The sequence below is a fragment of the Perissodus microlepis genome, chromosome 15 (assembly GCF_051167445.1).
Source record: "Perissodus microlepis isolate ML-2025 ecotype Zambia chromosome 15, ASM5116744v1, whole genome shotgun sequence".
Taxonomy (NCBI): domain Eukaryota; kingdom Metazoa; phylum Chordata; class Actinopteri; order Cichliformes; family Cichlidae; genus Perissodus; species Perissodus microlepis.
Genome location: NC_140475.1, coordinates 2,410,428 through 2,435,000, shown reverse-complemented (window position 1 = coordinate 2,435,000; position 24,573 = coordinate 2,410,428). Strand labels below are relative to the sequence as shown.

At 41.2% G+C, this 24,573-nt stretch overlaps 1 protein-coding gene across 9 annotated transcripts in view; it reads right to left on the bottom strand.

Moving 5' to 3' along the window:
• The window catches only part of cep128 (centrosomal protein 128), a 48,829-nt gene that overhangs the window by 11,132 nt on the left and 13,124 nt on the right, over nucleotides 1-24,573 (bottom strand). For 4 of the 9 annotated variants that reach the window (XM_084952893.1, XM_084952895.1, XM_084952897.1 and 1 more), the window contains exons 11-20: nucleotides 23,166-23,305; nucleotides 21,860-21,931; nucleotides 21,452-21,637; nucleotides 17,798-17,986; nucleotides 17,076-17,537; nucleotides 15,226-15,390; nucleotides 13,642-13,806; nucleotides 6,209-6,268; nucleotides 4,018-4,210; nucleotides 332-381 (exon numbers count right to left, since the gene is read on the bottom strand). In XM_084952893.1, the coding sequence (XP_084809019.1) occupies nucleotides 332-381; nucleotides 4,018-4,210; nucleotides 6,209-6,268; nucleotides 13,642-13,806; nucleotides 15,226-15,390; nucleotides 17,076-17,537; nucleotides 17,798-17,986; nucleotides 21,452-21,637; nucleotides 21,860-21,931; nucleotides 23,166-23,305 (1,682 nt within the window). Of the gene's footprint in view, nucleotides 1-331; nucleotides 382-4,017; nucleotides 4,211-6,208; nucleotides 6,269-13,641; nucleotides 13,807-15,225; nucleotides 15,391-17,075; nucleotides 17,538-17,797; nucleotides 17,987-21,451; nucleotides 21,650-21,859; nucleotides 21,932-23,165; nucleotides 23,360-24,573 lie in introns of all 9 variants that reach the window. The other 5 variants (XM_084952889.1, XM_084952890.1, XM_084952892.1 and 2 more) reach the window with 3 other exon arrangements.

Sequence of the window (24,573 nt, the reverse complement as noted above, 5' to 3'; positions counted from 1 at the left end):
TTTTATTTTGGAAAGAGACATTTCTCTGTAATAAACTCTCTTTTCCAAAGATGAGGGATTTCTCCATCAGATAGATTTATTTTTTTTATTACTTTGTTGTTTCAGCAACATTACATTTAAAAACTGTACTTTTGAGTTAAAATATATATTTATAATTTTAATAAATGACTAATTAAAAAGGCATGAACATTTCTTTTTGTATCGAAAAAATATCGAACTGTGACACCAAAGTATTGAACCGAACCGTGAATTTTGTGTATCGTTGCACCCCTAATATATATATATATATATATATATATATATATATATATATATATATATTTACACTAACCTGAAGGCTTCTCATTTCCTCCTCTTTCTTGCGACTTCTCTCCAGCAGCTCTGGAATGACATCAGTGTGTAAGAAGAGATGGTGCAGTTGATGGAGTGAGTTGTCAGATGTCACAGTAATATCTGTGGTCCATATGAGCTGTGTAAGGCCAGGCCAAATAATACGCCTGGTCCACCTGTGCAGGTGCTGAATGTTTTTAATATCTGAAACCAATACAGAGCAAATACAGCTTCTTCATGGAGACAACTATTACTAATTGCATCATTTTGCAGTTTAAGTGTAACAGGATGCTGTTGTCATTCACGAGCTGCTCACTTACTATATTTTGCCTTTTGACTGTTGTTTCAAACACAAGCCTGCTTGGGTTTTAGTTAATAATGATACAGATTCTGAGACCAAAGCATTTAAATGTACGTAGTAATAATAAAAAATATTATAGTGATTTTCTGACATCTAACCTCCAAGAACACAAGAAAAGATGATTTGTTTTATACTGATTACATTCTGGTCATGTGATGAACACTAATCCAAACACAGCATGGTGCTGTGCAGTGCTGATGGATTATTTTTACCCCGACAGGTAAATGAGCGACAAACTGCTTATGTTTGTTGATTGTAGCACCAAACAGGTTTAATTATGATCACTGGCTGTCGCTGGCTCAATGATTTCTTTTACTGAAACAGTAAAAGAAAGATAATGTACATAATAATGTTACTGTTGCTTCCCCATGGTCAATGTTTGTGATTCAACCATAAACAGAGACAGACTGGGCAAAAGTGACATCCATGGAAAAGTTTACTCAACTCACATTTGCCAAAAACATCTTGATTCTGAAGACTGACAAAATAAAAGCTGTATTTTCTAAAAGGTATGTAGCATAAGTGTAAGTAGCATAAAACATCATAGCAACAGTGAAACATGGTGGTGGTAGTGTGATGCTCTGGGGCTGCTTTGCAGCTTCAGGACCTGGATGATTTGCTGTAATCGATGGAAACATGAATTCTGCTGTCCATCAGAAAATCCAGGTAGTTTTAATGCCCTAAAGATTGATTGGATTATTCAGCAGGACAATAATCCACGATTGGAGCACACTAGTCAAAGTCTGGACTTCATTCTGATGGAGATGCTGTTCATTCTGGGAAACCCTCCAATGTGGCTGAATTCAAACTATTCTGCTAAGGAGAGTGGACTAAATTCCTCCACAGTGATCTCAAAGACTCATTGCCACTTATTGCAAGTTAACCAGTTATTAGGTTTATGGGGCAATTACATTTTCACACAGATCCAGCTTGGTCTGAATAGCTTCCCCGGACACTAGAACTGCCATTATACCCTAACTCATAAGAAGCACCAGGAGGGCTAATTTTGACTCCATCCTACCACAGCACTAATGGCAAATAAATCATTTCTTGAAGAAGTTCAGTTACTAATTTCCTTCTAATTATTGAAATTTAAGATTGAAATTAAATTTAAGATTCAACAAAACAAGTATTAAAATAACATTTTGAGGGTTTTCATTAGTTTTATAAATGATTTTGATAATTTCATTACAGATTATAAAGTTAAACAGGGCAAAACAATTAACTAATAAGTGATATAATAAATACAGAATAACTAGCAAATAATTGAAGTATTACAGAGAAAGAACATTATGAAGAGTTAAGTTTATTCTGGATGTAGCGCAGCTACACGTTTGTAGCTGAGCTACAATACACACTGTGACAAAGACTGAACAGCTGATTGCCTCCTTTTTAAATCTGACCTCACAGTTAGCCACAAAAATGTAAGAAACATATTTTTTATTAATTACTGTAAAAGTAGAAGAGTCAAAGTTTATCATCTAGTTCACGTCTGCCTCTGATCACCAAACCTGCGACCACATCGCGCGACCTCGTCACCTCGATCAGCTGCTCTGATCTGGATTTATTTATTTTCTTTATATTTAGCCAGTGTAGTTACATATTTATGAATCACATCCAGCTAATTTTGGAAGCCTTAAAGTTTAAAAAATGTGTGTAAACCATTGTGATGTTAGGTAATCTGTAATTTCACAGCAGCGTCTTTGGTTGTTCTAAGTATAAGTGTTCATATTTTTTTTACCCCCCACACACCCCAAATTTCAGTACTTTATCAATAAGCCCATTTTAGGAAAAGCCATGAAATATGAGATTCTGTGGTTTTAATTTAACAGAATTACACAGTTTTTAATGCCATCCGGTCAAAATCATCGTATTTACTCGAGCTCTCTTTACTAATGTAAAAACTGGTTTGATGATCTGAAACATGTAACTGTGACAGACACTACGTTTTCACAGCTCAGTGTCTCCGCTGACCGACACGTCCAGCCCCGTCTCAGCTGCAGGAGGATCTGTAATACTAGAACAGCTGTTTCTACACATACACTGCAGACCTGTTTTTAAGGGAAAGGGCCAACAGGGAGCACTGCACAAGTGATGAAAGGTCTTAGGAAAAAATACACAAACCGCAACCGCAATCTGACACAAATCCTGTACACCACACAATGTCTCCGCTGAGTGCTGGTAATAATGGCTAATGTGTTGAAATAAAAACAAGCAGCTCTCAGAGCTCACGAGAATACAGCTCCCCCTTTGAGAATATTCAATAATTAGTATTTACCATAATGCATGGTTGAGGATATAGTTGCAAAATGCACCATGTAATTACAGCCGTTACTGAGAAGGAGAGTTTATAGCAGAGGTGATAAAATCCACACCTTCAATACTCAGATACTGCTGCTGTGACAAAAGATTACTCTAACTACTAAAGAGACCACATCGCTGCTCCTGCCTGCAGTGCAGACTCAAACTGCTGATCCAGAGACAGGAGGAGCTGATTCCAAAGGTGATCGAAATGATCTTGCGTGTATCATTAACTGAATTGTCCAATCACTTTACTCGAAAGAAAAGAAAAATGTAAACAGATAGCTGACTCTGTTTCCATCTCCTTGACCATACCCAGCTATCCAGCTGTCTTCAGTCCCCCTGTGTCTTTTAGATCTCTGGTAATGGAACACAAATTAGGTTCATTTCCCCGTATTGTTCAGACGAAGCGCTGAAAACAAGCTTCTCTTCCTCTGCCAGTTACAGCTCATTAGGAGAAATTCAGTCAAAAATGGGGCTCACATTGGGAAAAACAAGTCATCTTTCCACGCGAGGCTCAAAGTTCACAAACCATTAAGATTCTTTCTCAAACATCTGCAACTACAAACAGTCAGACCCATCGTAACAAACAAAAAACAATGATTCAGACACACAGACAGTCATTTTCACCAGCATCCATTACAGCAAAACACAACAAACAGTGAGTAACAAAAACACTTCTGTCACACGCCTGCACTGAATTACTTTCTTAACGATGGTGTGATTACATGTAAATGTGAGGATGAAAACGGGAGATTGGAGTCTGACAGCTGTGTTAATCAAAAGGAACCATTAGAGAGAGAGAGGAGACTTTCATGGAGAGCTGGCTATGATAAGTACAACTTCTCACCCTCATGAATGCTGAGAGCATGGAGAACTAAAGGACTTCTCATCCTGTGCACTCTAACAGCTGCTAGCTACCTTTACAGGCAGAATGACTGTGATTTGTGTCGCCTGATGCTGTGCAGGGGCATCCCGAGTGTGAGTGAAATCAACATGAAGGCGTTTCTCCAATTAGATTCTACCTTTCTTTTCAGTGCTGAGAGAGTGCATCAGCTTCTCCTGTTGGTCCAGGCGCTGCAGGAGAGCTCTCTGCTCTGAGTCGCGGCTTTGCCTGAGGGCCTTCAACTGATCCCTGGTCTGCTGATGTTGCCTCCTCAGGCGCTGTTCTCTAGTGTCGCGCTCACGCACCTCCTCACACAGCCAGCGCAGCTTGGTCTGGTTGGTTTAATAAATACAAACATTGTTGTAGTTAGTCTGAAAACTGGAGGGGATCAGGCCAGCCAGCCTCAGGCCCCACCATGACACACTACATTTAATAAACAGGTTGGAACATGAAAAGTGATTTTCTGGGTTTTCTAATATAGAATCCTGCACGCCAATCAATGCAAAGGACACTGAGCAGGAGTTTAATTAAGAGGACAAAACTTCCTGATCCTTATTTTCCCTGTGCAGCCAAATCATTTCATAAAAATGTTCAACTTAATTTTTCATTACTTTCAAAGGCGTTTTCCTATCTAAGCTGCCAGTTTACAGCTCTGCTGATAATTCAGCTCAAATCTCAACATTATTATTTTTTCATTTTGTCTTTTAGCTGAATCCAGATCCAGGTTGTAAAGTCACGTCAGAAAAAAACCCAAACCACACAAAATGAGCACAGCAGTGTAAATTTACTGTTTGCTACAACAGGCTTCCACAGCAGAGCCAAATGACTGGTTCAATTGTTATTCCAACTGTGCACAGTAAGCCTGTAAATCATACCTACATTATACTACCATAAAAACTCTTAACAAGGGAGCTAATTACCTCCCTTGTTCTCCAGCGTTTTACTCTTGTAAATGCACATTACTCTGAGAGAATTTCTGACAGGAGATACATTACAGTGATAAACATTACAAATTGTGCAAACACATTTTAACGCGGTATCATGCATCACAGCCACAGCCTTAATTACACATTTCTTTTGAAAGTTTACAACAATAAACGGGGATTGATTTGTCTCGGAGAAAGGCAGGTGGCAGCTAAAAGGGCAGAGGACGACAGCGAGCATCTCCTCTGTCGCATGAGCCCCGCGAGAACATCATGGAAACGGTTATATAACTGATATAAAAGCACCAATAATAACAAGATATGGCTGCACGTCGGTGAGAAGGTTAATTTACAGCTATCATTGGGGAACCTGGTAAATCTCAACTCTTATCTGACTTTCATTGACATTTGAATGACACTGACATTTATTGCAAACTCTAAGCACACATTGGTGCACAGCAACATAGTTCAACAATGAAGCATCACAGTTGTCTGAGAAGTTTTTACCACAGTAAATGTTTGCACAAATATATCTCCACATCTATGGTGCAGGGCTTTCCTGGCATGAAGACATTTTTGGCATCGCTTAAAGCAGTTTTATCCAGACATGAAAGACTTCGTGCAGTTTTGGTAATTGAGGTTTTAACTACTCAACCATTGTTTATTAACTGTTCAGAACTCTTAGCAACTTATTAAGAAAATGCACACGTTTCTGTCAAATGAGGTAAAGCCAGATAACTAGAGGCTGCCTCTGACTGCATGCTGCTCACACTTTCCATCTTGCCCATATTTCATGTTGTTTAGCATGTTGGGGACAAACTGAGGAAACAGTCACTAAACCACAGGAGTCTCTTTATAAAAAAAACCTTAAAAAAACTGGACAAAAAAGTCTGGCGAGACGTCATTTAATGAGTCTGAAAAATATGAAATCATTTTCCGAGATGTGTTTGGTATTAAAGATCTTAAACGGTCTGGCAGCTCCTCCACCGCCTCATTTTTTAAACGTTCGCACAGCAGAATCTGTCAAATATACAAGGTTATCTTCAACTTAAGACTGTGCTGTATGTTTTCATCACTCTGCTTTCTTTTTCATTAAGAACTGCAGCTCTATCACCAGCTTTAAAAACTCACAGAATATGAACACTGATGTCTATTTTCTCTCGTTTGTTGCTCATAGGTGTGCGGATGCTTTGTTTGTTTTGTGATTTACGTTTGTGATCTTCGCCATGTAACCTGGCAAAGAACTGCAGATGCAAATTAGTTTTAAGCCAACTCTGGCAAACCCTTGTGTCAATATTATATATAATCCCTTGTTAAAACAAAAATCTTCACTATGTCTTGACTGTATTATTTGTGTGTGTAAGAATGGTTCTCTCCAGGGACAAAAGCTGAATCAAACACAGATACCTTAGTCTCAGCCAGCCAGCGGTGCGAGTCCTTCACCAGTTCAGGTCTCTGAGAAATTGCCTGTTAGAAAATTACAAAAACAAGCAAATAAATACAAAAGCAAGCTTTCCTGTTGCTGTTACGTGTATATGCTGTAGGACAAGGCGAAGTTAAGTTAAATAGACAGCAAGTGAATCAAAATGCAGATGGACAAACAAGAGGACAGGAACCAGATCGAACAGCCTCCTGTCAAAACTCTTAACTTTAGTGAAGAGGGGCCTCTGCCAACTTAAATTGGCGTGCACATGTTAAACAGCTTATGACACAACACACACACACAGTTAGTGCGTGTCATAAAAACGAGCTCAGGGAGTATGTTCCAATCTTTCCCAGACAAGCTTGTCAGCATCAGCAATACAAACTGACTGCCTGCCAAGTCCTAATGACTGCTGACACACACACACACACACACACACACACTTTTAAGGCAAAAAGATAGACACAGATAAACACAGTCACATAACTAGACAACACTCAGTTGAGAGCACACCTCTGCCAAGTGCTATGCAGCTGCTGAAATGTGCCAGCTGCACATGTGGAGTTGTCAGCAAAGATTAATAATCCCTCTCATGCTTCTTTATCTCTTTGTTACACATGAGGTGGTGAATACATGTGCATGCTAATTAGATTTGGCTGTGCTGAGCCACATTTAAGTTTCTGCATTTCTATGTATAGGATATGATCGATATGTCTTTAATAGCCACTGGGGTTGCATTTCAAACACAGCGATATCTTTCACAATGCATAACCCCCCCCCCCCCCTTTTTTTTGTTTGTTTTTTTTTTGTTAGCTACTGGTGTTGTTAGCATGGAGAGTAAGCTCACATAAAGGAAGAATAACACACTCATGACAGAGAACCAAAAGATGATGTGGTCATGTGACACAATTCTTAACCTCGTGGCCGCTTTAGCTTCACGCCAAATTCAACTTTGCTTTTTCTTATTTGGCTGTTAATGGCGGATTTGTCTCTCCTGTCTCTGCTGATGGTTAATCAGGAGCAAAAACAAGGTTAGTACTTAAGCACAGTGGTGCTTGAAGATAAAAGATAACATCAGTATTCTAGTACGGTTATAAACACTGCAGCATGTTTACAATGTTCGACATCTTTGGTTAGCCTTTCATCCTTTGCTATTTAGCATTAAATACAACATAAAACAGAGTCTGATGCTGCAGGTTATAAAAGCCATCAAAGTAAAGCTTAAAAAAGCCAAACAGATGAAGAGCTCACTGAGGTTAACACAGTCCATAAAGGTATTACCAGCTCGACATCAGTATCGGCCAACATTTATCACTTGTGTTTCATCAATATTGCGCTGCTGCTACTTTCTTCAAAGATAGCGTTAAGTTGTTGTTGTTGTTGTTTTTAAGGAATTACAATTCCTTTGTTTCCTTGGAAACAAATAGCAACAAAAAACAAAAACGAATAAAACAAAACAACTGTTATTTTTAATTTCTACATTTCAAAGTCTGTACATTCCACAATTCATCCTAAGACAATCATTCACAAAATTGTATTAAAATCCCTGCACCAGCTGCAGCCTTTAGCCTGCACTAAGAGTAACTTTACATGCATTTTTACCTCTGCTAAGGATGTTTTTGGTAGCATTTGTGTGCCCGTCATCTGTTTATAAACACAATCGCTCAAAACGTTTTGAATGAATCCTAATAAAACTTTGTAGCCAAATATACTATAGGATGATATTAGAACAAGTTAAAGTTAATCATGTCGAATTATTTTCAAATGAATACCTTTTACTCCTACATAATGTTTGAGTCATCATTTCTCAACAGCTGCCATTGCTACCTTTATTACTGCAGACTCATAGACTTCTTAGTAGTAAAAGCATTTTAAAAACAGAAGAAAACAAAATGAACATACACATAATACAATAATATTCCCTTAAAAATAAGCACTGTCTATAGAATGAGCTGCCTCCCAGAGTGCTTGTTGTTTGTTTCCCCGGAAAAAAATGGCTGTCCTCTCCTTCCTCTGATTGGCTGGCCCATACAAACAGAGGGTCTCACAGCAAGGGGGTGGGGCTTCTGTGCTTATAGCCCGAGCTCGGTGCTTGAGATGACCATATTAATTACTAACAGCCCCACACACAAACAGACAGTGAAAATAGGGAAATGCATTCTGTCAATAAGTGCCCAATCATTTAAAACAGGAACTCTAGTTTTAGATTATGATCACAAGCTTTTTTAGGCTCCAATGGCCATGAAAGCTGCAGTACCACGTTTTGGAAAACTGGGGTTTTCCCTTCATCCAAAACAGAAAAGCCCTCCTGTGCCTTCTGATGGCACAAAAACATTTCTTTAGACGTTTCATGACTGGTAGAGTGATAACACACTCCAATGGATTTTATAAAGGTAAAAACAAAAAAAGCCAAAAAACAAAACAAAACCCCACCCCACTCTCCGTGACAAACCTTTTCAAATAGCTTTTTGAGCGTGTTTATAGAGACTTATCCACCCACCCTGCTAACAACGTGACAGCATACCCCCTCCTGCCACATACCGAGGAAAAAAAAGAAAGCCAGCAGATATAACAAACATGAATTCACATGGACGAACTCACACACAGCAATGAACAAAGTAGACAAAAGTAGAACCCCTTTTTCAAGAACACCCTTGTGGCAAGGTGTTTACACATGATCAACAGACATGGAAAACACACAGCAGGAGTTTTTGGACCCTTTCTGTCCTGCGCCTTGGCGAGCAACGTCGTCACCGCGCAGGTGTCAGGCAGTGTTTTCAAGCTGTCACTCAAAACCAGATACAAACAAAAACGCATCTCCCAAGTTGTTGCCACGGCAGCTCAAAGTACGGCAACAGAGCACCGCTGTGCAGAGGTCCCCGTCTCAGGGAGCGTACAGCCATACACCAGAGCATGTGACTGTGTGGGAGGATAAAACATGCCTCTGCGCTTCTCACTCACGCTCTCTTTACTTTTTTCAAAAACATCAAAGGCCACACGGCAGAGTAGCAGACAAAAAGGAGGTGAAACTGTTGAAAAACTGAACAAGTAGGCTGGGAGTTGAAAGTGCTGTGAAAGGCCTGAAGTGAAAGAAACACCACTATTCCTCACAGCAGCACTGCAGCGGATTCCGAGCATCTGCCACCGCTAATTTAAATGTGTGACTACCCGGTTTACATCTCTTTCACAACGCGAATAAATGTGTGGCTGTGCGTCTTTGGTTACAGTGTGTTTGCTGCGCCTCCCACTGTGAAGACGGAAAAGCTGGGAAGAATTTCGAGAAGCAAAAAGGCAGAGACGTTAAGACCAACAGCAAATGGACAGGACACAGAGAGATGTTTTCATAGAGATTACCAGCATTACTCTTCATTAAACAGTTTATGAAAAGAAGAGGAGAGAAGATGGAAGGGAGAGAAAAAAATAACGACAGATGTCTCGACTTGGATTTAAACACAGATCTTTGATGCAGCTCAGCCCAAAACAGAAGAGTGGGAGCATAAAATAAGCCACAATTGAAAGACAAGACACACAGGGATTTATTATAAAAGGAGATGACTCACAAGGTTAGCGTTTAAAGAAAAGAACCAAAATGACTGTGTTGCCATGCTGTGGTAAATTATGAGACTAAAGAGAAGAAGAAAAAATGATGCCTATGTGGAAGTGCCAAAAAGACGCAGTTCTGGTGGCCACAGAGACAATCCCACAGACGTCCAACTAGCAATTAGAGACATGTTTACAGACGGGGCCTTTATGCACACAGGTCAGAACTGTTTCCCTCCTTTGTGTACAACTTATTAATTTGGATACCAGCTCAGGTCTCAGTTACTGGCTTGACTTTGACAGGTGTGCCACATGAATCACTGTCTGCCATCATCTGTCACCTCAACCAGTTCAAGTCGCTGAACTGGAGCTCTCAGGCATGTTTGTGGTGCTGGTGCCTTTTTTAATTGGTTTTAATGGAATTATCTAACAACAAACATGACGTGTCATCCAAGGAATTCTTTCCTGCAGTCCTGGTGAGTGAAACTGAAATATTGTATTTGTCTGTTACTTCAGTGGCCCCCAACAGTTTTTGCGCTACGGACCGGTTTATGTCCGACAATATTTTCATGGACCGGCCTTTAAGGTGTCGCGGATAAATACAACAGAATAAAACCAGTACCCGTACCAAAAAAGAGAAGATTTATTCATAACACACGGGAAAAGACCCAGGGAAACCGAGTTAACGATAAAAACGGTTAAAAAATAACAATAAAAAACAATAAAACTGTCGAATACCATGAATTTCACACCTGAGCCTCAACTCTTGCAGCCCGGTACCAAACGGCTCTCCGTGGCCCGGGGGACCGCTGTATTACTTGACTGAAGTAGCAGGTGTCTTTTCCTGGGTGTTGCACTCATATAACAGCTGTTAACTGCTAACTGCTGTTAATTAAGCTTGCTAAATTTAGCTCCCTGTTAATACCAAGTTTTGAATCAACATGGCAGCAGCCAAAACGCTGCAGAGTTTCATCACAGCGTGACATCACTGTGGATACATCCATCTTTCATCAACAGTCTATGACGACAACCAATCAAGTTCCAGTTTACGGGAAATCTGTCCTACCTTGAGCTTAAACCTTTTGGCTACAACCTGTTAACGTTTACAGTTGAAACCTTTTGTGAGGTCTCACTGACCTTAACCGTAACCTGTCCACTAAATTCTTGTTAGTTGATTAATGTGTCCAAAGCACCACGAAGAGGTGAATGAGACATTTTGCATAAAGGTGCTTTCAGTGCTCAAATACAGTAGAAAAGCCATATACGAGTCAATTTGGCATAAAAATATCGCCTGACTCGTCTTAAAATTAAAGTTGTATTCAGCAAAGTTTGTTTTTTCTTGAACTTTAAATATCTTTACACCACATTCAAACTTCTTGCTTCTTAGTGCTTTTAAAATCAAGGAAGGAAGGAGGGTATCATAAGGTAGCTGAAACTTAATGCACCCTTTAACCATTAATGATCCCCCCATTAGCCCGATCACTATAAGTTTGACTTCTTTCAGCATCATGGATTACAGAGGAGGAAAGGTGTTGGCTCGCATGTTTGACTGCAGCACTGCAGGACCAGCTTGAGAAATCTATAAGAGCAGATAAGAGCAGCCAGGGTTCATTAGCCTGGAGCAGCAGAGGAAAACTAGCTTTAAGCGAAGTGGGGGTGGGGGGGTTAAAGAATACACTCAGTAGGCAGTGTGGAGGCTTTACAGTCTAATAAGCAGATTTATAGGCGCATGGTTATGTACAGGTGGGTGATAAATAAATAGATCAAATAAGATATGGGGTATGGAACGTGGATGGCTTCAGTCTGTTAAAAGGCAATATTCATTTTCCTCAAGACTTCATTCAAAGATGCTCACATTTACACAATGAGCCACAACACTCACTACTATTTTTCTCCCCATTTTCATTTCCTGTCTCACTGTGCAGAACCTCTTCTCAGCTCCTTTACTTTGTCAAACTCAGACTACAGTCGTAGTTGTTATTCATGAGCCTTGTCAACCTGACCTGTCACAGACTGTGTTCACCGCGGTAAAGACGTTACGCTAAATATTTGCTTTAGAAACGTTTCCATCTGAAATAGATGGGACATTGTAGAAAGACATGAAAGACATGCAAACTTGATCTTTTGCACTTTCTGTGACGTTAAAGAAAGTCTGAGCTTGATTTTCATGTTTTTGTTCATCATGGATTTTTGGACATAAGGACAGAGGCCATAGAACAGATGTGAGTCATAACGAGTATTTCCTTTGGACTTTCTGTCTCTGGTAACACACACATGCAACATTTATATAAGCACAACAACAACACACACAAGATTATCAGGTAAAACTTGTAACCAACTGTAAAATACTTTCCAAGGTTCTCAAAATAGTTGTTATTCTTGCCACTGGCAAATAAACAGAAGACACAGCCTTACGCAAAATCACAATACAAGAACAGGTCTCTTCAGCACAAGTCAATGTTATTATTCTGACGGTTAACTACAACTGAGCAAACAGTGGGACAAAACAAGACTGCTACTGTCACTAACACTCCAGCCTGTAGAGACCTACTCTTGCCACACACTGTCCAGCATGAACCGACAAGAGAGGCAAGCCCAACAAGAGACTGTTTAAATCAAAGTTTGCATCTAGTGCAGCAACGACCGGAAGGACTATACCTGTTTCTCCAGAGTATGTGGACTAGCAGGACTAAATTGTTACTTAGAAAATGATCCGTGCTTGTCAAATGTGCTGTGAATGTATAAAAGCAAGCTGACAGTATTCAACACCATTCAAAACACAAACAGCAAACAAAATGTAATAGGCAGGAATAGGGATGGGTATCGAAAACCGGTTCTTGTTGAGAACCGGTTCCCACTGTTTCAGTTCCTTGGAATTGTTTGCCATTTTTGCAAACGATTCCCTTATCGATTCCAGTCGCCCCGAATGACGTCACCACGTTGCGGAGCGTCATTTACCTGGCAGGAAACACGGCGGCTCAAACGCTCAAAAGTTTGGTCATACTTTATGAGAACGGATGACAACAGGGCAACTTGCAATACTTGCAAAGTAGATATTTCATTTAAGGGAGGAAACACTACGAATATGCAAAAGCATTTGCTCACAAAACACGCGATGACCTTAAATGAATGTCGTGTTTTTAATTCCGCTCCGGACTCGTGAATCTCAGCCCAGCAGCAGCGGTAACGTTTGCACGTCCTCTCCCGTTAATGCGGCAGGTAAATAATCAACTAACAGTGCATATTATGTTAGCGCGATCTGCCTTATTACAAAACCTGCCATTACTGTGCATTTAGGTGACCATGATGAGACAGACAGAGTCTGGCTGGCTCAGATGCTGGCAGTTCTCGCTGCAGTTTACCGGTAGCGTCTCCTTTCAGGCCAGGATAGACGAATGTCAGCGAGCAGTGACTAAGTTTGTGGTAAAAGGCTTGCACCTATTTGCCACAGCAGATGCCCCGATTTTCGGTAAGTGAATGTGTTTAATTGTAGGCAGGGACATTACTGGATATTCTTGTGTAATTGCTACAGAATAATTTATGTTATACTTTGTTATTGCTACAGAAGAATATTTATTTTATTATTTTACATTTACTATTTTTTTTTCCTGGGGACCCTGTGACACCCCATGGAAGAGCCGTAGGCTGGATCTCTTAAGATCTCACTGCTGGGTTTGTAAGGCCATGTTACTCCTAAATTTCTATCTTGTTCAAATAGAAGATATAAAACAAAGTTCTAAGCTAATCGACCTTAGTGTTCTCCTTTTAAAAAAGAATCGATAAGAGAATCGATAAAGAATCGAATCGTTAAACAGAATCGAAACTGGAATCGGAATCGTGAAAATCTTATCAATACCCATTCCTAGGCAGGAAATACCTGGAGCTTGTCTTCGCCGTTCCTAGCCAGGCTGCGACAGGCTGCGTCTAGTTCCTCGCCCAAAGATGTAAGGACTGCCTCTTGCTCCGATTCCATTTCCAACACCTTCTGCTCCAACTTAACAAGTTCCGACTCCGAAACACGTCTCCGCTCGGCTGACCTGACCTGTGGAGAACGGCAGACAGCCGAGTGGAGTAGAGGTGCTGCAAATTAGCTGGTGTTTCAATTCATGCCATTGTAGTTTAAAAGACACCGATAAGAACTTTTTTCTTTTCTTCTTTCATAGCATAAATGACATTTATGTCACCTGTTACAAGATTATTGTCAGATGTTCTGGTTTTCCTCAATAAACACATTCAGACTAACAAAAAACCGTGGGCATCAGAGACTTGTTTCTTTAGCTACAGTAGTTTCAGGGTCTCTACCGGGACACAGTCAATCAATACATTCAAGGATGGAAACCAAGTGATCAGTTCTGCCCTGGGAACATGGATCATTATCCTGTCCCTGAGATAATAAACTGCCCATGTTACATTAATAAGAGCCCTTTTTCTGCATGCAGACGATTTCAAATCAATAAATGGTTCCTGTGAAAAAGACCCATGCAACGTATCAGGGTCCTGTCAAAGAGGTGAATTGGGATTCAATACTTCATCAGCTGTTGTGAAGCCACTAAGGACATATTGATAAAGACTCTTTAAAATAGTGCTGATTTGGCACCACTTAACCCCTGGAACTGTTCTTATGTTTGGATTATCTGTCCTGAACACCTTCTTTTGAACAGTGGAAAGTCGAAGCCTGATGGGCTCAGATTTTACCATCTGACTAAATGATACACACACGTTAAACAGCTGGATTGAAATCACTCAGCGGCAAAGTTAGAAGCAGCACAATGTCTCTCTCACAAACTGAACTCAGCCTCAGTGCTGCTGGAAGGTGTGCCTCACTCTGAGCTAAAGCAAGAATTCCCACAGTTGGGAATTTGAAAAAAAAAATCACGAAAAGGGGAATGAAATGTGGCAGCACTGAGTTATACTGTTAAGCGTTATTATCGCTGCTGGAGAGCAATGGGTGTAAGGGCTCCGTCTATAGATAACAGTACTGTCTATAGATATTCCCTGCAGCCACTTTTTGGGGAAGAATCTTGCGAAAAAGGTCATAAAAAGTCACCAATTCTTGGGGAAAAGTGCTGATGATGATGATCTCTGCTGAGAGTGAGAGCGCCGACATGTAGAAAATAATCCCATTTCTAAACAGTTAATGCAATAATTTTGTTAAACCCTGTGAACCAAAGGTGAAAGTCTGCACCTGAGTCATATTTGATGTAAAATGCACTGTGGTGGTGTACAGAGGTTAAATCGCTAACAAACTGTGTCAGTGTCCAGAAACGTATGGACCTAACTGCAACAGCACCGAGTTTCTGTCACGGAGTCGCTGACTGCTTGCTCATAGCCAAATGTCTTGTGTTTCTATCATGCAACAAATATCATTGTAACATCTGCACAGATACACACATATTAACAACTGGCCCGTAATATTAACCGAAGAATTTGGAAAAAGCACGCCCAAAGAGGCCAGGCTTACTTTGTCTTCCACTTCCTGTTTGAGTAGCTGGTATTTTCTGTGGAGAAGTGCATGCGCCTCCTCTTTTGTGCTCAGCTGTGCTGCCAGCTTATCACATTCATCCTTCATCCTGTCCAACTTGATGCGCAGCGCCCCACACAGCTCTTTGTCTGACGCTGCATCTGCCTAGAAGAGAGTGGATGTTTTTAATGCGACGATACACAGGTAATATTTCGAGATCATAAACACGGGCGGTTTATCCGGGGCAAAAATTATCAACACTAAACAGGTGGCAGTTTTGGGAATACTATGAGTAAACAGAACAGATACAAGTTCTCATGTCACTGATTTGAACCCAGATTTAGGGATCATAATTTACGTGCCAAATTTATCAGTGGATCCAAACATTTTAAGTCAGTTCTTGCAAGTAAAAGCTGATTTCACAATACAACGTGACATTATGTGCTGCAAAGCCAGAGAACATCAAGTAACAGGTCAAGAGAACGAATAAATGGGATTTCCAAGAATCTGAAATGATGGTCTCAGCCCGTAATGACTGAGTCCTGCTCAAGCTCGCAAAGGCAAGCCTCAGATTTTAGCTTTCTATATATAATAATAACGTAATAACTACACAGGATACAGTAAAGTGGAATGAATGACAATTACTCAGGACCGGGAGTGACACAAACAGAGGAAAAAATGGAAAAGGAAAAACATTAAAAGCAAATAAATTCTAAGTGGAGGGAAGCAGAAAGAGAGCGATTAAGACAGAGCGAGGCAGGGGAGATGGAGAGGAGGAGAAATCATGAGTAAGAGGACAAGGACATGGAAATGTGAATATTTTAAGCCATTTCTGACAGTTGACTGTGTCACAACTGTAATACAGGCTTCTGGCTATGATACGTGAATATTGGGTGGGCTTCTGAGGGACATCTGCCGCCCCTGTAGGCTGATATTTAAAAACATTCCAGCAAACGCCCTTGTCCTTACCGCACTTGGAAATGGCACCATTACAATGAGCTATGTCAGATATTAATGCCATTCAGCGCAGCTAATGGGCTAAACTCAGCCATATCAGGGAGGACCATGCCCCTTAAGAAACAATGTACCCGGGAGGGCTCATCTTTGGAGATACTGAAGGTGGGAGGGGGGTGTGGGTGCAGTGGGACCGAGTCAAGTGAAGTTCCTATCTCCAACAGTGCCTTGATGAGACTTTAGGGGGTCTGATATCTGGGTTTTTAAATATTCATGCTTGGAGCTGTAGAATGGCCCCACAGATCCACAGAGCACCACACACCATTAAAAGCTCCGCTATCCTCGATTCACCAGTACTCAGAGGACAGGGTCACGACCAATGAAGAAAATTACGCTAAATGAGAATTTAGTCTGTGTCTCACTGGGTCGGAAATATACCAGATGTTTAGCTGCTGGGGTACGTTACCCTGCACTGAATTTGTAGAAATGCCAATTAAAGTTTGGCACCCTGTGATCCATGCCTGGGTAGGGACACCTTGAACATCTGAAAAGGTTTGATGCAGTTTTTAGAGTTTAGCTTTGATGAGGAATATTTAAAAAGCTAAATAAATAAATAAATAGCTGCAGCGAGCAGCTTAGCCCAGAATAAAGACTGAAAAGAGCAAGAATAGTTTTGTTCAAAGTTAATAATGTATTTCTTGTATTTTGCTTAATCCTCAAAAAAAGCCTGAAGATTATGTGTCAGACTATTTCTGGGCTGTTAACAGTTACCACACAGCTAACTGACACTCATGTAAATAATGCCTCTGGATTTTTTCACTCTTGCTGATACCAGTGATTATACTAAGCTATCCATTTCCACATTAGCTGTACAACATCTTAATGATCACAGCTACCTTCAGCTCTCTCATTTGTGCCTGTGTTTCGTCTCGCTCCTGACAGCAGACCTGTAGCATGTCCTGCACTTCACGAGCCTTCTTTGCATTGCTGTCCTCCATTGTGGCCTTCAAGCCGCCTAGCTCCTTCTGATGCACCTCTCTCTCGAGCTGCAGCTGCTTGCTGAGCACAGTCCGTTCTTCCTGTAGCGCTGTCAGCTTGGCCTGAAGCTCTGATGTGCTCTTTTGGAGCTCCTTCCTGCAGTTCTCCTCTTCAGACAACCGCTGGGCGAGCTGGGCGTGGGCTGCAGTCATCTGCTTCAGGGCAGCCTGGAGCTCAGCATGTGCATCCTGGTCCCTCTGAAAACGGCGAGCTTGGGTGTCAGCTTGTTCTTGCAGCCTCTGGTTCTCTTCTTTCAGTCTTGCTCGGACGGCGGCCTGACGCCGAGTCTCATCCTCGAGGGTGGCTGAGGCCTCCCTCACCTAGGGTTGGGAGTCCTGTTAGGATCTTATCACAGCTCTTTAATGACTCTAATGCAACATCTTATATGGATTTTTGGATTTTACATGAAAAATAAAAAACAAATAAGCAATTAAAAAGGAATTACTAAGATTACTCGATTGAGATTTTTCAATACAATCCCTGCAGTGCTAAACATTTGAAAACACTGCTGCATATTTTAAAATCCTAGTAATTAAAAAAATAAAGAAGGAGAAATCTATCTGGGTGTTGGACCCCACACCTCCCGGATTTCCTGCTGCAGTGACAACTGGCGCTGGTGTGTCTCCGACAGCTCCACGTCCTTGCGGTGGAGCTCCTCTTCACGTTGGGCCAAGCGGCCTAGGATTTCAGCGAGCTCCCTGCGGGCTGCTTCAGTCTGCTGGCTCAGCGCCTTCAGCTGGGCTTGAGAGTTTTCCTTTTCCCTGGCTGCCTGGAGGGAGAGAGAGAGCGGGAGCAATAGAGAGAAAGAGACGGGTAGAGGAAGAGAAAAAAAGATGAATGAAGAATGACAAATGAAGAAGAGGAGGGAGATGGTGTACAAAGAAGAGCTCTGACAATGATGATGAGTGCATGAGAAAGAGTGACAGAGAGACGGAGTGGGGGGAAACATATGCAGTACCAGCTCCTGCACTGATAGGAAAATGCTTGCACTCAGCTTCTCGATAAGGGACAATGGTCAGGTCTGCTCAAGGCAGATTGCTTCTAATACTCCGGCTTTGACTGGAATTTGCAGAGACTTTGCAGCAGCTCAGAGCCTAATCATTTAATTGAGCACTTGATTCTCTCCCCTAATTCATTAAGAGGGCAAAAATGATTTTGTAATTAATTCGCATCACGTCGAGTGTGCCAGGTGGGAGTCGGTCAGACTGTCTGTCTGTGAGGCACAGGTGCTGACTGCCAGTTTGGAGGTGACTCCTTCAGTCCGAATGGGATGGGAATTGATGGGGGGTGACGTCTAAGCTAATAACAATAGACGGGCGTTAATTATTTAACGAAACACGACCACTTTAACATACCAAGCAACGGTAATCTATTTGTGGTCATGGCAGGTGAATTCAAAATGCATTATTCAAAAGTTTAAATTGGACGATGACACAAAGTCGTCCTCTATGACACGAAGACAAAATGAAGGATGAATGAACACGAACAAAGAGAGAAGTCAGGGATGCAGTGATTCTGATGTTTATGCTTTTCCTGATTTCTTTGTCTTATAAATATTGTTACAATGGTGGATGCTCATATTAATATCACCAGACTTTCAAATGATGTACTTGTAATCCCTAAGAGGTCAAATTTCTGGTGTCAGACTGCGATTAACATCCTTTCACACTCAGTTTTTTCTACTCCTCATTCTCCTTGATGTCACTAAGCACTGTATCAAGGCCCAGTAAAAGGTAAATAAGGATTATTTTGGCAAAACTACTTTAGTGAGCCCAAAAATAAAAGGTTTATATAAATTCACTTCATTCAATACATTCAATGAAGTGGCTCAGCCAATCACATGGCAGAAACTCGGGGCATTTTGGCACGTAAACATGGTCATCACAGCCGAGTCAGGGAATAGGGGAGAAAGGTGATTTAAGGGACTTTGAAACGTGGCAAAGCTGTGCTCTGAGAGTTTGAGTAACTGCTGATCTGCTGGGATTTTTCTTGCACAACCATCTCAAGGGTTTATAGAGAATGGCCCAAAAAAGAGAAAATATCCAGCGAGAGGCGGTTCTCTGGGCGAAAATGCCTTGTCGATGCCAGAAGTCAGAGGAGAATGACCAGCATCAACTCCACTTTAAACTCCACAGCCTGCCTCAGTGGTGTTGCTGAATGTGTCCGTGCCTTTAGGACCACAGTGTACCGATCTTCTCACAAAGATGCCACAAAGTTCAAATAATCTCTGGGTTCTGGAACATGACAGTGAGTTCACTGTACTCAAATGGCCTCCACAGCTGCCACATGTGAATCCAGTTGAGCACCTTTGAGATGTGGTGGAACGGAAAATTCACGTAATAAATGCAGCTGAAAAAAAGCTGCAGGAACTGTGTGATGCATTAAAATCTGTGAGGAATGTTTCCAGCACCCTGCTATATCGTGTAGCCATGAAGCATTAAGGTGAGTCTGAAGACAAAAAAAGGATCCAGGTGAGGTATACCTAATGAACTGTCTGTGGTTACACGTTTTCTTGTCTACAAGCAGCATCTATCACAATCAAGCCTCTTATGAGGATTTACAATTGAAATTTGGGACAGGAAGCTGATAACATCCCACCATTACCATGTTCTTAGCCAACTTTTGATTACATTTGCTCACCTTACACTTTACAAACACTTACATATTCAGGCGCCTCAGGTGCTCAATGACCTCTGGGGTCTGGGCTTTGTAACACATGGATCATACAGTGGGAACTGTGTCATTATGCAAATCATTAACTGGACAAATATTTCCTGTTTGTGCTGGATTTTGGCTCACAGGGCTTCATACTCCTGTTGTAATGTTCTGTCTATATTCAGATTGTGCTTTTTGTTGACTCCTGTATATTTGGTTTAAAAGTCCATCTAGATACAAGAATTATCTCAGATTAATTGCAATACAAACTTCCCAAAATATGTTACAACAAACATTTAAACAAAATAAACACATTTTACAACACAGCTAGAAACACAAAGTTGCTAACAAACATGAAACATCAGGAAAACAGGACAGGCTGTAACTACTAGTTTTGTGGTGTCCATAACGTCCACATTAGTTGCCAGTATTATGTATGTAACTGTAGCCTGCCACCATCCAACCACGTATCCTGACCTCACTGAGCAGCACAGCTACAGAGTTTTGTTTCTCCCCGCTGCCCGAGGCGTCACTACTGGAGCTGATAACTGCATTTTAGTACAGACATTATTGATCACTTCACTTTTCACAACACACCATCAAAGTCACAGAAGTTGTGCGTGAGCCAGACTCTGCTGCTAAGACAAAGCAACAAAGAGGCTTGGTTCTAGCTAACAGTGGTGCCAGCTGGCTGGTAGCTAACACAGCCTGTACCAGCAGCAGCACCAGCAGCAGCACCAGCAGCAGAGGGCGGAGGTGGAGCATTTAAGACACAACTGCCACTAATGCTGAATTTATGCTGCAGTTTCCCACCAGATCCAGCTAGATTTCCCACAGTGAACCTTTGGTGGTGCACCTGAGAGCTCTCACTTTGATCAATTATAAACCGAAAGAACTACCAGAGCCAACAGAGGTTTTAGCAGTCCTGGTTTAACTTGCGCTAATACACATTAAAAGCTAACCGGTGGCACGATCTTGTACACAGTACAATGTATTCTGTACGTGCAACGCTTTTTTTCACGGTTCATTGTAAAGATGAAAGGCTCTCACGTGGTTTTAGAGTTAAAAGAACACATTAATATGAACCTAGACTGGACATTCACACATGATTCATGCAAAATGTTGTTTTGCAGAAGCAATCAAGTGATTCAGCACTCTGCAGCCGTAAGGTTATTCGACCCAGTGGGCGGATTAAAGAAAACAGCCAAAATCAATGCAGTGGATGCTGAGATATTTAGATTTTCTGGTCCTTAATACGGGTCAGGCTCTTAACGCTGACATTTCCCATAATATCACTCATTAGCACCTTTCATTAGACCCCGGCTGAGTCCAAATCAGGAGAGCGAAGTGCTGCTTGAGATAAGGAAACCAATTTTGATGTGTAAAAGTGGCAGAGTGCCCATTTTGAAAAGAGCAAAGATGTAGTTTTACAGAACAGGGCAGATCAGTTCACTGGAATCAATGACGTTTTAAGATTCTTGCTTTTTATTTCAGCGCCGAAAGTCAACATTAACAGGATCAGATGCTTCTGTGAGCTGTGTCCAAAAAAACTGTTATGAAAGCATCTGCTTCAACCAACCTGTGAGGCCTTGTCAGTATGAAATTGAGCCCGAGCCCGAGCCTCCTCCAGCTCCTTCTGCAGTCTCCTGCACTTTGCCCTCCACTGGCGCACAGCCTCTTGGGCTCTGGTCTTCAATTCATCTCTGCTCCTTGTGCTCTCGAGGAGTAATGCCTCCGTCTCTCTCCTCTCTGCTTGCCCTCGGCTCTGAAAGGAAGACTGAATTTATGAATAAAATGTATATTCATCCTTTAGAATATAAAATCGTGTGCAACCGTTCCCATACAAGAAGAATCTCAAGCATCTTATTACCACAGGATTAGTTTATTCACATCTTAATATTAAAATCTGATAAAGTTGTGGCTTAGAATAAAGAGGTAAACATCATGAGATTGTACTTGAGTATAAAAGGTTGATTATTTAAGCTACCTGTATGTCCCTCAGCTGTTCCAGCATTCGCTGCTGCTGTTGTTCTCGCACCGCCAGGTCTGACGATAATTCCTTGTATATATAGAAAAGAAAGGTCAAGGTGTGTGTCTCTGTGGAGCACAGAATTGCATTTTAGATTATTTCAGTGAGTGACTATTGCTAGTGGGGGGGGGGCAGGAAAAATGGAGAGTGGAATAATGGGTTTATGGTGGGTAGGAAAAAAGAAAAAGGAGAGAAGCAAAGAAAAAAAAGGTGTGATATATTTAGAGTAAAGATAAAGAATAAAGGGTTGGCATGACAGAGCTAAGAAAGAGACAAAAGACAAAGACAGAGCGAGGTCAGAGGCGGCTGAGGGTGTTTACACGCTACGTACAATTGGATTATCTACATCGCTGGTCTGAAAAGTAATCTAAAAGAAGAGTTGCTCTGGATTAACGTAATATCCACAAGAAAATCACAATCTCTTTGAAGTTGCAAGTTTGAAGTGGAAAGCAAGGGTAAATAAGGTGACCTTGTTGCCGTTTAGGCGTTTATACTGAATAAGGCTGTCAGTTAGGAGTAATTAGTCATACACTGATTAGTCATAGACCTATTAGACTGTATATAAATTCAGCCACTGAAAAATTGAATCTTCCATCCCATTCTCCTCATTATACTTCATTTTTCTCATTTACCACTAAAAATGAAACACTTCCAACGTCTATTTCGATTTAGACATAAAAACGGCACGAGACGCCCCAGGTGATACATGCAAACACCCGCATATTCTCTCAACACCTACTCTGCAATAGGGGAAGTGTGGGTGTTTAAACACATTTTCAGTAAAAGAAACATCAGAGATTAGAGAAATGTGCCAATGCTTGAAGTGCAGCTATTTCTACTAACAATTTATTGATACCAACTGCAGCCTTGAACGCCCCTACTTTGCAAGGAATTGCAATACTCTTTTTTTCCCCTCCTTCTTCTTACATCTTGTTTCAGTGATGGGAGTGACACATTGCACCAGTTTGAGAAGGATAAATGACTGCCTGTTGACTCCTGATCTATTCCAAATGTCGCTTCATCTGACGATATAAAAGGGATCAAGGGGTATGGAGCAGGCAGGGGATGCGACCGTGGAGGAGAAGCAACAGACCCACATACATAACCTCAGCACGGGGTGGAGACAGCAGCATGGGCAGAATCAAAAGCATGCTTGTGATGTGTTCATTGTGAACTCCAGCTGAGACTTCTTTAGTCTTTGGAGTAAGACGACCCGAGAAATGCACCGTCTTTCTTTTTTGAACCACCTGTGACTCGCACAAACCTTCAACTGTAAGCTGAGCTGGACCCTCTCCCTCTCTTTACAGTCCAGAGCCCTCTTCAGTTCTTCGACTTCACCACGGACCGAGGCTTTGCACAGCTGAACACGCAGTTCTGCCACTTCCTTTTCCAGGTCTGAGCGATCTATTGACACATGCACACCGCTATCAGCAGACGTACATCCACAGAGTGCTGTTACTGCACGGGGGAAATAAAATATAAAAAAAGTGGAACAAAAATGACAATCAACAGGTAAGCAGCAGTGTCAGGTATTTTTTAAGGGAAATGTAATAAGATTCACTCTCAGTTTATTTTCAGAATTCTTTTGCAAACTGTCCTTCAGCAACAGCTGGTCCCCCAGGTGCCACACGGCGTCTTCCCACTGTTCCTAGAGCTCAGAATGGGTATAATGCCGTGGATGATATTCTCTACATGGGTCACTAAAGTTAAAGACTTGGTCACTTTGGTCACCGACCAAACATCTGGCGACCAGAATACAAAAGTAGTGAAAAATTGTGCGACTCATGAAGGATTCTCCTATGAGGATTTAATGAAGTTATTATAAACTAAGAAATAATCTTTCACTCAACCGAATACTAAACCAGCACAAAACCCTTACATAACCTAACCTTCTAGAAAACGTGAGCCACTTAAAGAATCTCTCATTTTGGAGCTTTCATTGCCTTTAAAGACACTTTGATGTCCTAAAATCAATGTTGCAAAAAAACCAGAGACGCACAGAGTTGGATTTTCAATATTTTTCTCAAATATACACTCAATTTTTTCTCCTTTCATGGTAATAAATCTTTGATATTCTGTGTAGTTCAAATCAATTCTCAGTCCTCTCACCAACGTTTAAGTTTTCCTTTCACCATCTTGTTTCTTGCTGGCACTGAAGCCTTTTTGCTTTGCTCTGCATTAACCCACTAACCAATCAAACCTTCAAGACAGAAACACAAAAACACGACACGAGGATAACGGGGGATGTAAGAGAAGCTTCTAACTGTAACTGTTGCCGTACATTTTCTAAGTAGAGTTTCAGTAATTACAATTATATTTAAAGGGGAACCATTTTGCTCATTTTCAGCACTTTATTTTTATTCTTGAACTCAACTAGAGTAGTTTTACACTTTGCATGATTTACTGTTAAATATAAAAAACACTGTTCTTAATCTTTTATTGGGCATTAGTGCTGCCTCTGTGTCCATCCTCTCTATGAAACACACAGTTTTAAGCCCCAGTCAAACACGCCTACAGACTGGTCTGCAACCACCTCGCAACCACTGGTCATGAGAGAAAAATGTGTATTCCTGCTTGCAAATTGTTCCTGGAGGTTGGTGGCAGCTTGTGTGAAACTAATTGCTAAAGCACCACTCACGCAGCTCTAGAGACGGGTCAGTGACTCCCTGGTA